General features: G+C 30.9%; 1 protein-coding gene across 1 annotated transcript; it reads left to right on the top strand.

Moving 5' to 3' along the window:
• The first annotated feature begins 4,940 nt into the window (after window positions 1–4,940).
• Window positions 4,941–15,374, top strand: LOC132726834 (protein Star-like). Its single transcript, XM_060712213.1, has 4 exons — window positions 4,941–4,956; window positions 5,211–5,239; window positions 14,354–14,548; window positions 14,997–15,374. Exons 1-4 carry the CDS (start codon window positions 4,941–4,943, stop codon window positions 15,372–15,374), a joined length of 618 nt encoding a protein of 205 aa, XP_060568196.1.
• Window positions 15,375–18,409: the final 3,035 nt, after the last annotated feature.

Here is an 18,409-nt window from a genome sequence, read left to right as displayed (position 1 = left end):
ATTATTGATTATTTGACCTAGCTTACTATCATGTCAACATCTAGACAGCATAACAATACTTTATCAGATGTTTAATCGATGGAATCTATTTAAAATTGAGAATTAATGACACGGTATCAATAAATTCCTGTGAATAGCGGTGACATATTCGTTTATTGAATCAAACACCGGCAAAATCGCCTTTCAATTATTGTTTGTGTATCTAATATTTCGCATGACTACGTTGTGAAATACTTGTTTCATTTTCGATGATTTTATCTTACATCCTATCTATTTAGATCAACAATATTATACACTCTCTTTTCATTGACCAACGGCTAAGGTGAACTTCAATGTGTCGAGACCATTGTTTTAACATCTAGAAAATTAAAAAGAAATAAAATGACAAAATCATCATTTAAACATGTTGTGTACGTATATTTTATATTGATGACAAATTCAATTTACTAACGAAATCACACTAATGCAGTTTTTTTCTTCAATTTGATACACATTTGAAAAGTGTATTTAAGTGATATAAGGGCGACATAAGTTAGCACACAGTTTATATATTTTGTATTTTATAGTAAATTCAACTTATTAACATACATATAATAGATACATATTATCTCACCAGTTTTACATAAATAACTGCTCGTAATGGTATATGTATTGCAAGATAAAGTAATTTATTTATTTCACAAATAGTGTATGTAACACAAGGAATAAGTCAGTTTGTACCTGTTTATAACGGGTTGAGGTCTGTAACAGTCTTATTGTGCTAATGCCATAGGCTTCCAATATAGATGTTGTCTTGTATTATACAATGTCAACATAAATAATCTTAATGAAACGTTTTAATTATCTTGTGATATACTACCGAATGGCCGTATTAATAATGTCGATGGGTAAACGAGTTTAGCTTACCAACATTAAAAACACAAACTAAAGTGAAGTATTGAAAAAGGAATTTTCATTTTAATCAACAAGCATTTTATAAACAAAATGTAAAACGATATGTGTTTTTATTAATTTTTGTATTCTTTTAGAGGGTAATTATGTATTAATTCGAAATTAAAATGATTCTAGACTTTCAACGGATGCCGTATTTTAGCATCATATCGTTTGTTGTAACAAATACACTTATATTTGGTAAGAACATGCATATTTTAAGAACCAAATATAAAACATTATAACAATTTTTTTCTTCTCATTATATGTAAATCAAACTTATCAAATGTTCTATAAACATATATATAGGGTCAAAATAAGGCATAATTACTAAACAATAAACAAAATTATATAAGACTGACAAATGCCGTTTTTTATGAACGTCAACTGCAGCATTAAAAAAACAAAAACAAAACAAAACAAACAAAAAACAAAACACACACACACACACCAACACACGCACACACACACACAGACACACACACACACACACACACATAAAAAAGAAAAACATATCGGAATAAATCATTTCTGAATGACACGTTTGTATTATATAACAAAGTAATATACTAGGGTTTATTTTGTTATCCAGTACTGAAGTTTATCATACTGCACATATTTCAATAAGAGTGAGAACAAGAAAACAATATTTCTAATTTTCTATTGATTAATAAGACAAAAAGCACGAGAACCAAGCATAGAATCTTCCAATGTAGTTTCCTTCTTATTTGAGAAACAAGTTAAACTGTGAAATATGATAGTTAAAAGGGGAGAACAAACTGATATTGATTTATATAAATGTATTTTAATCAATAACAGCTGAGAAGGGAACAGTACTGGGCATTGTAAATAACAATAATACGTGTACCCAATTATAATATTACTATAATAATTGCATCGCATCAGATATCATTTTAAACTGTTTGTACTTCAGTGATCTATTATATTATATTATATTATAGGGCCATTTTCATCATAGCTTTCTGTTTGGCTGAAACAAACTTTGTAATATTTAGATGATGTTTGGTATCACTTTCTTAAATGAATCCGACACATGCTCAACCATTACAATACGGAATACACATTGTCATTAGTTTCGAGAATGTCTGTGTTTTTTTTTTTCAGAATTCGTTTTGAACGAATTACCTTTGCGATACATAAAATCTGTAGAGAATAGGTCGTAGCCAGTGATTTAGATATATATTTGTTTTTAAAACCCAATAAGGAATTTAAGTTGGGACACATATGCGAAAAATTCTCATCTAAAAAGTTTCTTGTTTAAATGTTGAATTTTGATTAACATGGTACTAAGGGTCGTGGACGGTAACTTGCATTTTCCAGTACCGTTTACCAAACCGAGCCAGCAACACTTTTCATTTTGCCGTGTTGGCCTTTTGTTTTTCTCTATTTTATATCGAATAGTCGTTAAGGTCTTAGTGACAAATGAATTTATAATTGTTGTCAATTTCATTAAATTTCTTAAATTTCTGAAAGGAACAATTTGCCCGTTAAGCGTGTTATCAAAACATTACAATTGTGTTATGTTTTATTTAATACGCATGCAAAGTAATTGCAAACGTCAAATTGTTTGCGAATTCAAACGATAATTCAATTAGCATCATCACGTAAGAAGGAAAAATAAACATAACATTTTAGCCTGATTGGCGATTGTAAATCGTTGAAAATAACTCGACTAAGTATACTGTGTGCAGTAAAAGTGCGTAGTCTGTAAGAAACATTATTACTTGTATGTAACAAACCTTTATTATACTTTCACTCTCCACTTTACTTTTAAAGCATGGTATTTTATATATGGCCATTCCTGTTTCATAGACATGTATACTACATTTGTTGCAATTCTGGCATATATAAGTAAGTCATGAACGTTTTACTTACCACAAAATTTAAGGAAAATATGTAAAATACCAAATAGGGGGGTGTTTAAAAAGTCATGATGTTTTATTTATATGGACAGCTTTACTTAAGATTTGAATAAAATACTGTGATATTATACAGTATACAGATTCTGAACAGATTATGGTAAAATAATTATAGTTTATTTTTTATTTATTAAATGAATGAGAAGAGCATATGTACAAATGCCAATTTTAATCTTAGATTAGATTGTCAATAAGACCGAAATAAACGAAATTGTCGCCCACTTTTTCTCAATTAAAATTTGAAATGTATATCTATATTTTACTGCATTGTCTTTTATTTTCTATTATATGTGTGACTGAGAGAATGATATCGATATAAACTTTACAGGTTTTTAACAAACATATTTAATAAGATATACTTATATAACGCACTGCACATATAATGCATTTTGTTGTTATAATTTTCTCTTTTTACATCTTTTTTTTTTTGTTCTTAGAGCTTCTTGTCGTACAATTAACACTCCATTTTTGCCGTTCGTAACTGAAAAAGACACTACGAAAATGTTGAATTAAATATAGAGGACGGGCGTAAGATAAAATCATTGAGCAAGACACAAGTATTTCTCAAACTTGGTCATGCGAACAGTCATTGATTAAAAGGCGATATAGTGTTGATAGATAAAATTTATCTGTGTGTCTCTGCCAATTACATGCAATGATAAGGTTTCAGTGACACTTTATCACACGTTCCCTATTTCAGTTAAAGTTTGGAGGTAACAGCAGTTCAAAATCGATCACACTATATATATATATATATATATATATATATATATATATATATATATATATATATATATATATATATATATATATATATATATATATATATATATATATATATAGGTTTGTGAAAAATATTTGCATCTACAAAATACCTTTCAAAAACACTGGATCCAAAGAAGGATACAAGAACGTGGGAAAAAAAAATAAATTTGGAGAAAATAAACGTTCATACAGTGCTAAAGTATAAATACCCAAGTACTTTCGGCGTATTATGCCTTCATCAGGGGTGTATTACATGTATAACGTGCACACAATCGAGCACAAAATCTCAATACGTGTGTACTGTATAGTATCAAAAATTGAACTGAAACACAGTCGCTAGAAAGGTGATAAAATTACATCGATTTTGAATAGACCGTTATTGAATGGTCATTGTGTAGTACTTTACAAAAGAGAATATAGCCTGCGGTCAATATGGTATAAACTCGGTTAAATATATCTATAAAACTGTGTTTAAAAGAAAAAAAAAATATATAAACTAAAAAAATAAATAATAAAACTTCACATATAAGGGCGTATTGTGTTTTTATTACTATAAGTATGATGCAAGAAAATGCAAGTTACAAACAGTATGATGTTATATGAAGTGGAAATTTACGATAAGGTGAAAGTAAAAACGAAGCTCTCAGGCAAGGGAAAAATAGCCCTCCCCGACACCGCCTGATGACCAAAGTTAGGTTTTAAAATTTGTCAAGAATGGGCGAGAATAAGTGTGTAAATTAGTCTCCTTTATTGATTCCTGATGGTTCTTGCGTATTCAGTCGGCGAATCCAGTATGTCTCGCGTGATTTCCGAGTTGTATCTGACCACTTTGTGTTATGTTCAATACAACAGAGGGACACGTCTTTAAAACTGTGTCCCTCAAGGTGAAAATGTTCAGCAACTGGGGATCTGTTAAATTTTCGCGTTTTCCAGTCAGAGCGGTGTAAGTTCATTCGTTTATTTAATGGAAGTTTGGTTTCACCGACATATTGTTTGTTACATACTTTGCAAGAAATAAGATAAATAACGTTAGCCGTTTTACAATTCATTATGTCTTTGAGAGATGTTTTGGCCCCTATTTTTGAAGAGAATGTTTTTGTAAGGAGCATGACAGCACAGGTTTGGCATCTTGGTGTGCCACATGGTCCGGACTGACCTTCTTTATCTGACATTATTGGTCTCAGTTGGGCTCGAACAAGTATGTCCCTGAGGCTTTTAGGTCTCCTATATGCAATGGTTGGTTTAGTTGGGAACATCTTGTTAAGTTTCTGTGAAGACTCAATAATTGGCCAATGTTTGTCAATGATGGCTCTAGTGTTAGGTAAGTCTGGGTGATATGTGAGCACAAATGGAATTTTATTTTGTGTAGAACCACTTGATTGATGTTTGTACTCTAGTAAGTCCTTCCTGTGCTTGCTGCCTGCATTTAAGATCGCGTTTGCAATGTCTTCTTCCTTGTATCCTCGCTTCCTAAGATGTTCAGATAGTTCTTTTGCTCTGATATAGAACGTGCTGGGATTTGAACAGATTCGTTTGATTCTCAAAGCCAAACTGTATGGTATGTTCTTACAACAGTGTCGCGGGTGGCAGCTGCTTGGAAGAAGGTATTGATGTTTATCGGTGGGTTTTGAATACAAATCAGTAATTATATGATTATCTTTAATATGAGATACTGTGTCGAGAAAAACATGTTGTTCGTTTGATACCTCAGTGGTGAATCGATGTAATTTTATCACCTTTCTAGCGACTGTGTTTCAGTTCAATTTTTGATACTATACAGTACACACGTATTGAGATTTTGTGCTCGATTGTGTGCATGTTATACATGTAATACACCCCTGATGAAGGCATAATACGCCGAAATTACTTGGGTATTTATACTTTAGCACTGTATGAACGTTTATTTTCTCCAAATTTATATTTATATATATATATATATATATATATATATATATATATATATATATATATATATATATATATATATATATATATATATATATATATATATATATATATTGTTCCTATTAATTGTTTAATACATATTATAAAAGATGTTTTATAAAATATAGCTATATACACATACAATAAATCAGTCATCAATCTTAAAGCTTGAGGAATGTTCAAATCAAGGTTCACAAAAGATAAAATATGTTTCTTTCTTCACATTTAATGGATCTTATCGTTTTTAAGAGTACCAACCGCGAGTGTAGGATATTTTAACTTTTAGACAACTACTCGCGTAGGATCGTTGTTTTGTTATATTGTTTGGTGTATAACATGCAATATATGGTTGATACGGTGCATAAAGCCTTTTTGTAAATACAATGATACCAGTAATAAAAACTATCATCAAAGCTCTTTTGTGTGCATGCTATGTTCTTTCAACGGTGTATAATTGTGTTGCTTATGTTGCTTTGTCCGCAAGTATTCACAACTTACAGATCATCTTGAAAGCAAGTTGAACATAAATCTGACCGGACGATAAGTATGATTTTAAAACATACGCGTGAAAGCATATAAAACATATACATTTCAATGTGTGAAACTTGTAAACTGCAGCGTGTAATAACGTGACACAATATTTAAATTCATATGATATGATATATATCTTTTGTGGTTCAATCGTAGAAGAAACTTGAAAATATATTAGGCACACGCTGAATTAATGTTTCAGCTTCAAATTTATAACTGTAGCTTATAACCGTCAATAATTGGAAGAGGCTCATAAACGGTTGATAATGGTATCCCCCCAAAAAGAACACTAAAGTCTTTATATATACAGTATATGTATAATGGTTTTATTTTAGATGAAATCAACTAAAACTGGATGATGTGTGAAAACGTTTTATTTCAGACACATAGTCAAGAGGTATGCTAGTTATCTTAGAGTATTGTGACTGTTATTTCCTGTCACCTCAAACTGACCACACTCTCAATGTTTCGGTCCAATTCAAATGTCAATGTAATTATATTTTTATTACAAATGTAACTGATTGCCAAATCCTGAAATGATATTTATTAGACATATATGTTATTTACATGTCCTGTTTTACAGAACCTCAAACACGTCATAATTATGAATTCATATGTTTTACATTGTATTTTTTGTGCTCCTTGAAAAATCCATGTCTTCTGCCTATAGATATGTTGTATGTGCTATAAACATAAATTGTATGTTTAACGCAATAAAATTATATGAGTTGAGAACTGAAATTTACATTTCCTGTTACTTTGTACTTGTCGTGGCAGAATATCAAATACTCATATTTGCGATTCTGTCTGTGTTTATTCCGGTGTGTGTATTTAAAATAATTATGGCAATAGTCTATACTCAAACAAAATGATATAATGGAGAGCGGTTGTGTTTAAAAGATATCATGTACGAAGGAAAATATAGTTATTTGTTTTCATTATAACACATATTAGTGAAAAGTAGAATAAACAGTCCACTTAGTGCATCAAGACACCTATTAAAAAGAAATAAAAACGCAAATAAGAATTGTATATTTATAAAGCTTGAATAAATTAAGTGTTTCACATCAGCTTGTTGTTTTTCAAAACCCAAAGTTTCAAACAATAATATGTTGCAAATATTAAGAGGATATTTTTTTGTTTGAGTGAAATATGGAATATATTGTCACGAAACATGATAAAATGCCACATATTTTCACGAGCCGGGACGGCGAGTGAAAATATATGTGGCATTTTATCATGTTTTGAGAAAATATATTCCATATTTCACGAAAAACGAAAAAATGACATTTTTTTTATTATTTAATTTCATTATCAAAGAAAAATGGTTACGAACCCCCTTGCTTGCTACGCAACTGCAATTGTACAGCGCGCAGTAATCTTGTTTTGCATGCGATATTTAGCGCTACATTGTTACGTCCCGTAAACTGTAAAAGTCTGTACAGAATTAAAGATATTGGTGTTCGGATTTATTTTCTTAGTTAGACCATTAAAATAAATATGAGTTTTGACTCCGTCCAGTTTCATATTTATATTTCATATTATCTTTTAAAAATATGAATTATATTTGACTGATATAGCACCATATTGCATGGGTAAAATTAAATAATACCAATTATTATATTGATAAAGGGATCGAACAACGTGCTACAAAGGCGGAGTATGTAAATTTAATATTCGTTTGACTTCTACACAATTATTCTGTAAATGTATGAAGTTATATTTTCATTGTTTGTATGCATCCAATTACAACATTTTAATAATTGATGACCCAGTCACATTCTTAGTATGGCAATTAGTACAATTAATGTCTTGATTTTCTGTAAACAAGATACTCATGGTATGTTCTTTGATAGAGTGGAGTGTAATTAACGTATTCTTATACTAGTGTGAATATGTTGTAGACCGTTGGTTATTTAGCTGTCACAACATTTCGCTCCGTGTTGTAGATGCCCATTCCGTCCCATCCCGGCCTGTTCCCTTTTAAACAAATAACGGTGTAACAATGTATTGCAATGTTTTACACGGTACATATCATCTTGTTGATCTTGTTTATCATATCATATGTAGAAAAACTTTTACTGTTAAACTTCCGAACCGATATGTAAAACAAACAAAAATATGGATGAATTCTCCCATTATGTTATTCTCCCATTACGCTCTAATGGGGTATTTCTCCAATTACGCTCTAATGGGATATTTCTCCCATTTTAAGTTTGGGAGATTTCCGCACCATTTTAATTTTGGGAGATTTCTCATATGTACTAAATGGGTTAGTTCAGCCAATGGGAGAATTGCAAATTCTTTAAATATATTCCGCGAACACTTATAAGTTTATTATAAGTATTATATATTCAACACATCTAAAAATATTGAGAAAACAAAATATTTTTACTCTCACGGTTTTATTCCTCCACTTTAGGAAAAAAGGGGGTTTAAACCCCACTGAAGTCCCAGTGAGACACGTAAAACCCCGTGAGTTCATAAGGGGATGATCATGGAAACTTAAATGTGATACTTTCAAACAATTCATGACGGCGTATTGGACCATGTAAAACAATGCGTTTGCCTTAAACGAGAAAACAATGGGATGGGAGGATCACGGGATATGCTTTGCACATGAAAGATGTTGCCTATTTCAGTACCTCTTATAAACAAACACAATAAAACCGAATTTGCAATTTTTATAATTTATGTTTGATGTCATCTATCTTAAGGGGTCTCCTTTTTTAAATTTTAATAACGTGAAGTGTAAATATTGTTTGTAAAAATATAGTCAGACAGACAGTTGGGTATCGGATGGTGTAACATAACACATCCTTTTAGGTGTAAGAGAGAATTTTCCCTGTTTTATCATTACAAGTATTTATTTTCAAACTAAGTCAGATATTTCTAAAATTATCTAGAACCAACAAACTTTAGTACTCTTTCTTTATTTTTGCAGTATATTTTAATGGAACAGATTTGTAGTATGTGTGTTTTACGGCATTGAAAAGACATTTATTGAGTTTAATCCGTTTTAATTTAAAACATGAATTCTTAAAAAAACATGTTATTTAAAAAGAGTATATACATAACAAAATTAAGTAAAACATAATACTAAAAAAACGAACAACATAAAATAATCATATATAGATTAAATAATGTTGAAAGTATTAATAATAAAAAAACACGGACCAACGCGGCCTCAAACTTGAAACACGTGTGGCACTTAGATAATAAACTTGTGATTTACCCTATTGTACTATAAAGCAGAGTATACTTAGTTTAGAGATACAAATTAAATTAAATTCTATCGTACACTAGCCTACATCTCACGGAACTTACCGAACATCTACCGAAGATTAATATACTGTGTGCATCAACCGTGCAATCAGTATGTAATTGACAGGTTAATAAAACCAAACAATATGATGCAAAACTAAGTAAGGCCAAAAAAATAAACATTTAGATTCTCAATGGAATTTTGGATAAGAACCTAGCATGTGGGCACTTTTTTATCTTTTATTATTGATATAAGGACTTTAAATACATTGAAAATAAAAAAAAATGATTGGTTTTGTTTATGCATCATGTTCGCTGAAGGGAAAATGTATCTATCAGAGAGGAATCTAACAGTAGGGCGGACGGGGATGAGAATTCGAATTTTTTTTTCTATGGCTTAAGTACTGAAAGTACGATCATAATACATAATACAATAACTACTATTATAAATATTCAGCTGTTAAATAAACACTTGCATTTATATTAATTGTGAAACTAAAAGTCTAGTAGTTTTCGACTAGTTTAAATATTGGGCCCTGTAAGAAAACAGAATATATGCTAATAAGACAAATACCATCATATTCATTGATAGCTTCATGGGTTTAAACCTCATCAAGTTTGTTGGTAGACACTTCATTGGTATCAGCTATGTTGCTACTATTTATGTCATCATTTATATCATCATATTCTCCAATATCTACAATATAAGCAAACAAAAACATGCTATAAGAAATATTCAGGCAACAATTACTATAATTATTAGGCTATAATGTCATATATCCTATCTCATTTCAAAATGTATCAATAGCTCGCTCAAAAAATGACCAGTTATCAATAATAGCAAACCAGTTTCCAAATGATGAACAAAACACAAAGTCTATAAAGAAAACAGTATTCTCTGCCTAATCGCTGTGAATTAACAGTATGCTAATACATGTATGATGCAGGTGTTAAAAATATTTTTGCTATTAAAAAAAAATGTTCCACTTGAAAACCAATTGAGGACAGTACATACTAAATCACCTGCAACTGAGAGCAGTGTGTAATAAATCACAAGCAAGTGAGAACTCTTTAAATATATTAGAATAATTATTTTTTGTGTAAGAACAATTTTCACAAATCTTGTGCAATGTCAGACCACAGTATGATGTAGCCAAAAAAACAAGCAATTATCATAGTATTGCAAGCAATCCATAAGTCCCCTACCGGTTAGAACCCCAGCAACTTTCTGATGGGCTATTGGCCAGTCAATTTTACCAGTGAATGAATGACATGAATAAACTTAAATCTTTTGAGTTCTAAGTTTGTCTATATCACAGTAATATGTTAAGTTTCCCTGCCTTAAAAGTAAGTAAATTATGTTTATACAACCTTGTCATATTATTACGATGTGGGATTTTAAAGTAAATCCTATAATGAATGAAGAAGTTGGAGTGAAAAATACCAATTTCTCGAAAAAAATCTAAGTTCAAGGGGGACATAATTCTGGAAATAGTCTTGCTAGAGTATTTAACCTTCTCAAAAATGTTGAGTGATAATAAGAAACATATATATGAAGTTTGAAGTTTGAAGTAGATACATTAGGAAATAAAGAAGTTATTTAAAAAAGACAACATTTTTTTCATATAAATTCTAAGTTCAAGGGAGGTAATGCATTTGTGAATTTTTCTTCAAATGAAAGGATGCCTGCAGTGTTATTCATGACTTGGATTTTATTGATGCAGTATCAGTAGTGTAAGACTGAACAGAATGTAATAAAATATAGTAATCCATTTAAGACAAAGTGAAAATTTGTTATATTTATCCCCATCTTTAGTGATAGTGATTCTAGTTCAGTGATATTTCTGCTCACCTTAACACAGAGTGCCATTGTGAACTATTGTCTGCTATTTGTAAAAAGATATTTTCTCCCCAAGCATTTCTTATTTCTTATTTTTAAAAATGCACAAAATTTTTGATCCCAATGAAAAAGATATTTGCACCAAACATGCTAAATATGATTGTCTGCATTTATGTGTGGTTTTCATCCCTTAAACAATAAGGGCACCTGTATTTTATTTTTGACCTGTAAAATTTTACACCTGTATTTTTGAGCTGAAAAAATTATACACCTGTATTTTTAGACCTGTAAAATTATACACCTGTATTTTAAACAGCTGTAAAACAGTACAACTGTATTTTCGACCCGTAGAAAAAAACAGTTAATTTACATATTTCGTTCATAGTACAGGTGTAAAACAGGTGTATCTTTGAAAAAACAGGTGTAATTTGCTATGTGTTTATCAAAACTGAAGAAATTTACAGCTGTAATTTTTAACAGAAAAACAGGTGTATTTTAGGCAAAATTACAGGAGTAAAATTTCGTACAGGCAGGCCAATCTAGTAATCTTGAGGTTGATTTGTGACTTTCTTATCTTCCAAACATAACCAGCATAGTAACCAGAAAGTAAATGTTAAATCTGATTTAGTCAAACTTAATGGCCTTCCAAACACTTGTAAATCGAAAACTCATCAACTTTCAAGAGGCAGAAAAAATATTCTGTGCTCAGACCGCCATTGTTGTTGTTGTTGTTAATCTTCACCGCATATGTAGGCAAACCTCTGTGTAGTCAACAGAGTGTAACAATAATCCTCCATCGAATATCACTCAACCTATGTACAGCTGCACTTAAATTCACAGTTACTCCTGCACAGTAGCTATATATCATATACAACCTATACACACCGATTCTGTAAAAATATACTTATGTTTACATTTTTTTATTTACCTCCCCTTTTCCGGACAGACTAATTCCCGTACCTTCCCGGTCTTTGCTGCATTTATGCAGTTTATATATGATGAATAAGCAGAGTAGAGTGGGAAAGGGGAGGGGGTGTCAGAGTTTGAATATTGAAAAGGCTTAAGGAAAATGGTAATTCATGTACCAAAATTGGAAACCTGTGTACTGTACAAGAAAGATTTGAAATATAATTTCTTAAACCCTACATCAACAGACCATTAAGCTGGGTTTTTTCTTCCTTATTCACTCTACATAAAACCCTTAGAAATATTCCTTATATCATTTTTATGTAGAACTAATAAAATAAACCCCTTATAGAAAATATTGCTTATCTAGATCTATTTTATGTAGAACTAACTAACACATACTGGCAGATATCTTCGTTCAAGTTGTGTAAACAATACCTTCAGTAGTTTTCATTCATCAACTCATTTTTAGTGTTTTACACACATTTTAACAAAACATAGCTTCCAATTTGTATTAAATAAAAAGCGGCATCGCGAAAATAAGTGACAAATAAAAATTTACCTATTCCCTGAGGTAACATTCACAATTCTTGTTGTTTTTTATTTCAATTTTATTAGATTTAATATTTTTTTCTTATTTAAAGAATTTTTAATCAGTCCTTTCAACAGGCATGATAAAACGAAATGGTTTGGGTACGAGTTGATTTCTGTACATGTACTATGATCAATTGAGGCTGTCTAAACTTTAGGACTAAACAGTATAGAAAAACAAATAGTACAACTGTAAGGCCTATTAAGCTGCAATGAATTATTATAAGTAATATAGCATCAAAATTTAGATTCTTTTACCCTTTTCTGCCTCCGCATTCCTGTACTGTACCACGCAGTAAAAATGTCCGATTCCAAATTTCCTTTAAATGACTTCCGGTAAGTAAGCAGATAACCTTAAAAATTTTACCTGTTTATAAATTCATAGTGGATTTTAAATCTTTCTTAAAGTGTCTACATCTACTAATTAACAGCTTAAATAATATTTCCCATTTTTTGACATTAATTTCAACCAATAGAAATGCTGTATTCCAGTTTTGTCAAATCTGACCAGCAATTGAGGACGCAATAATTCGCCGAGTGGGAAGTTCAAAAATGGCTACTTTTTTAGGTCGACACATAGCCCCGACACACCCATCATATGAGACCTCCAACCAAGGACACAACTTGATTACCTTTTTTTTTACATGTTTTAGCAAAAAATAAGCATTTTTAGAGTATAAAATATTTTTGTCAATTGAGGATGGGCTCAATTGTCGGTCATGTCCTCACTCGTTGCTGTTATTCCTGACAAATGTCCTCAGTTGCTGGTCCTTACAAGAGCACACACACACACACACAACAAACAAACACACACACAGGTGAATCGCTATATGCCACCGCATCGCAGATGCTGCGGTGACATAAAAAACGCAGATATTTTATGTTTCACAATGATCTTTTCGTCACAAATACGATAACAACGATCAAACAAACAAGACAACGAGTAACCAGAGAAAATCGTTAATCTCGTAGGTACAGTTATTAAACACCTATATTCATTGATGCGCTACTTCCATGTTTGTCGTGTATCATTTTTAACCGCTCACTCTAAAGCGGATCAACACATTTCTCGAATGAAAATGTTGATTTTGGTAAAACGGGGAAAGTGTTCGCGTTTAATATACTTGATCGCAATTTGTGTTACTGCAATTTTACTAATGCATAATGTAAAGGACATATCTGACAATTGGAATTATAGCGGAATATTAACAAAATATAAAAGAAATGAGAATATGGATGACAACAACAACATGATCGAGGATCTGTATCTATATCTTATTCATTATCCTTCAAATTTTCCTTACAAACTTTCAAAGCCGCTTTTAGAAAATCCATCGCATGGACAAGCTCAGTTCGTAGATAATTTGTTTAAAAAAATGGTAGATATTCTTTTACATGATAAACTAGAATAACACATTTATTTTTATTTCATTCACTGATTAACGTTTTACTAAATTCAGTGTAAAGTGTACAACAATGTTTTTTTTTACCCTTTGCGTTGCATGATTTTAATTTTTAGATGATTAATATAGTATTTGAATTATCATAAATAATTGTGATACTATATGATATCCACGTAGTAAATACTACAATTAAAATAGCAAGGGATGTTAAAATCTAACTAACAAATATTTTATTTCAGATTAACGGATTTTTTATTGAATCAGGGGCTTATGATGGAGAACACTTGTCCAACACATTATTTCTTGAACGTTTTCGGAATTGGACGGGACTGCTTATTGAACCAAATCCATCACTATTTTTGAAACTGCTGAGAAAAAATAGAAAATCATTCGCAGTAAATGCATGCCTTTCAACAAAAGACTATCCATCGGTTGTAAGTATAAATATTATACTGATAATTTGTAAAGACAGACTAATGTTCACGTAAAGTTATTTCATGTACGGAAATAAATGAAGTTGAATCATATATTTATCAATAGACGGTAAAATAATGTGCAATTTAATCTTATTAAAGTATTGCAATATATATACAACTATAAACGGAATATGCATACTCAATACAACGATTGTAAATATGTTAAGTCCACTTAAATCAAAACAATTTAATATTTCACATATTACTTGTGTCTACTATTGTGCTCATTAGGATTGAAATACGGTTGTGTTTCACTCAAGCAATTTATCAATCATGTTTAAACACGTTATTAGTGATAAAAGGTCATTAGAACTATGTTATTTAAGCAATTGTTTAAACACCTATGTACGTAATATTCTGATCATTTGAGTTCATGTTGAAATAAACTTAACGATCTTGTTTTCAGGAGACATTCTCTAGTGGGAAGGGTGCATGTTTTGGGCGTATATTAGATCACGAAGGAGAAAATTTTCAAAACCAGACTTTTAAAGTGAAGTGTTATCCTCTGATTTCAATATTACAGGCAATTAACCGCTATGAAGTGGATTATTTCAGTTTAGATATAGAAGGTGCTGAAGAAGGGGTACTTAGTAAAATACCGTGGGAGAAAGTAAACATAAAGATCATTTCAATAGAACACAATAAATGGCGTGGCGGTAAATTGAACCTCAAACATTTCATGGAAAAGCGAGGATACAAATATGTGAAAGAAATAAGTGATGTAGGTGTTGCTCCTGACTTGATATTTGAGAAGAAAACTCAAGACCTGGGTAACGGGCTATAACATGAACCTAACATTGTACATTATATTGTTGTTTTGTATCATTATGTACATCTAAATATAAAATATTAATACTTATTATAATAATTTACCATGTTGTTTTATAGCTACAAGTGTTATTGTAAATACCCCATTTCAATAATTTAGCAGCAAAATTGTCACTGTCATATTTTTCAAAATGTTTGGTTTTTTCCTAAAAGAATGACAAAGCAATATGTTTCAGCATGTTTTCTATTCATCTGTTTATGTACTGTACCCAAAAACAACAATTCATGAATAATAAAAAGGCTTAAGAAAATATTACCAAAAATGTGAAACAGATTTGGATAAAAAAGTCGCATTGCAGAATTTTGTTATTTTCCTCTTATTTTTTCAAAGTTTAAAGTTTGTGCATGAATGTGCTTGTATCTATTGTAATTTGGCACCAACATTTTTTCTGAATGTGTGAGCAATAAGATTTGTAAAATTCAGAAACTTTTACCGTCCAGACAAGAACACAAACAAGATGACCCCCTTGAATTTTTATAGCCATATTTTCATGAAAATGCTTAAAATGTCTTGAACAACTGTTAAACATACAATTTGCATTTGATTCTTGCTATACAAATAAATCAAATGAATACTATTTTACAAATAAATGAAAATAAAAACTTAGTTTTCACTTATTACATAAGAAGAGTTAAGATAAATATTATCCAGAATTATCATACATGACTTATTATTTGCCATCGAAGTAAGCCACTAACTTTGGAATAACGGATTCCGAAACTCTCTTAGAATTGGTCACTCTTTGCAACCCTTCACTATTTTTCATAGTTAACACAGTATACAGTCAATCCTCTCCCTTACGTTGAAAAATTGTTTGTAAATGTTTAAAGTTTAACCCCGAACTTGCAACATTATCTGCAGTTGAAGATTTCATGACGCCACTTTCAATCAAAATAGACGAGGATGGCAAGTTTGTTATGTTTCTCTTTGTTTGAATCCATATTGTATTTCACAACATAAGGAGAGAAACTCTTGACTGTAATACACTTATCATCCTGTTTCGCAGCATAAATGACCAGCTCGGACAAACAATCAACATCACACAGTGCGATATGAGCGTTATACACCTTGGAGAGCAATGAGCGGGCTAGGTCCTCCTGCTTGTAAGACTCATGTTTAGTAGAGATAGATTTAAACACGTGAAGACTGTCTGCCAATCCTTACACACATGAACAAAACTCATTAAACATTCCACTAGCTTGACAGGCATTTACAAAGATTGGGAAGTCAAAGCGTTTCCCATTATGAGCAATTAGATAAAACATAGCAAAACTGTTTCAGCCAGATGAGAAAATCTCTGAGAGCTGTTTGTATAGTTTTTGTTTCCACAGGAACACCATCTACAAACATATCTGTACTATTTGTTACAACAATTTTAGTCACTCGCTCTGCTGATGTGCACATAGGTAGTTTTGGTAGCACATAGCAGTTGAAGCTCTTCTCGGTACCAACAAGTTTGGCTGCTATCTGTGTAATATTGGGGTAAACATCATTCTCGAACTGGAAAATAAAAATGGTACTGGAGTAAAAAACGGAATAAAAGTTATACAAAACAATATTATTATAGTGATTTATTACATGCTTTGCAGTTGAAAATGAAATTATATCAGATAATTTTCACAGTGAAATTATAAAATATATTTTTCACTGTAGACAGACTATATTCGAATGTCGATGCAAAGACTATTCATATCTAAATGGAATAAATTCCGATCGATGTAAATTTCGTTTCTTAGAAACAAGTAAATATCTGCATACATAATTTAAAATTTTACAGAACTGTTTCAACATTGATACTGTGTCATCATGATGTGACGTTACGCGGCAAAATCAGCAGTAATTGACTAACATGAAATACATAGATTTTGTTTTGTTTTGTACGCAAGATTGAAATTTATTTAACTCTCGTGAACACCAGCTATACTATTTTATATAGAATAAATGTATCTGGTGTTCACTCAGTGACAATATCTCAATCTTACATGCTAAAAACCCCAAAAATCCTCTATATAATTATAATACCATCATAAAGCACTTTTTGATTTATAAATGTTGTATTGTATCATCATTTTACATCTGTAAACATACAGAGGAGTAATAAAAAAGGTATGCAATGTGCACATAAAAAAATGACACAAGTACTTACTAATGTCTGTTGTTTCAAGAACCACAGTGATATAAGAGGGTTCGCCACATGTTGAAATAACTTGCTTGAACACTCCAAGTGTTATAGGATCGGGGATTTTGTCTATGTCTATGTCAGCTGTGTGGCCAACTTCAAATGTAAACCAAAAAATAAAAAGAAATTGAATAACAACAAATAGCAGTTGTTTCTAAACAAAGCATGTCACAATAAAAAAAAACCGAGAAGTGTTAACAGACACAGCAAAATAATGAGAGCCAAGTTGAATCAAACACATAGATTGATACAGTCATTACAAATATGTTTTACTGAACACACAGGTATATCAAGATGACTGGAAACTAACCTGACTGATATGTTGCCCCTTCGAGTGACTCTTTAGCTGACTGGTTGACAGCACACTCTTTTTTTTTCAGAAACAGGCGTCTTCCCTTTGTTGGTGGCTTAGCAAAGGTTTCCTGACAGTTCTGGCGTTTGATTGCACAATGCTGTGCATACTTTTGTGTGTAGTGCCCAGGTGACAAATCAGCTTGTTTGTTTACCTGTGAAGAATTTTAAAAACGTATGCATTTTCATTGCTTCTTCAGATATAACTTATAAGTTTTTTAAAAAAATTACAGAAATGTTTCTTTAAAGGGAAAATTTTTTTTAAAGACAAAAAAAAGAATAAAATATTAAGATTAAAGTGTACACGTACATAGTCAAAGAATTAATTGAAAGACAAATCTTGTTGATGGTATAATTGCAAAATGTAAATATGCTGAATTGCAAAATGTGAATATTGAAATTGTAAGATAAAAAAAAACAAACAAAAAACTTTAATTCATCTTAAAGATTGGTATTTGTG

This window comes from Ruditapes philippinarum, unplaced genomic scaffold (genome assembly GCF_026571515.1).
Source record: "Ruditapes philippinarum isolate M1 unplaced genomic scaffold, ASM2657151v2 ctg2913_1_1_1_1, whole genome shotgun sequence".
In the NCBI taxonomy this organism is placed as follows: domain Eukaryota; kingdom Metazoa; phylum Mollusca; class Bivalvia; order Venerida; family Veneridae; genus Ruditapes; species Ruditapes philippinarum.
Note: the sequence above shows the minus strand (reverse complement) of the source record. Positions and strands in the feature narration are given on the sequence as shown.

Bases quoted from the DNA above. Each gene is read 5' to 3' on its own strand.
- LOC132726834 (XM_060712213.1), top strand. The intron at 5,240-14,353 runs GTATTGATGTTT...ATTTTATTTCAG, and splicing joins TGGCAGCTGCTTGGAAGAAG to ATTAACGGATTTTTTATTGA. The intron at 14,549-14,996 runs GTAAGTATAAAT...TCTTGTTTTCAG, and splicing joins CAAAAGACTATCCATCGGTT to GAGACATTCTCTAGTGGGAA.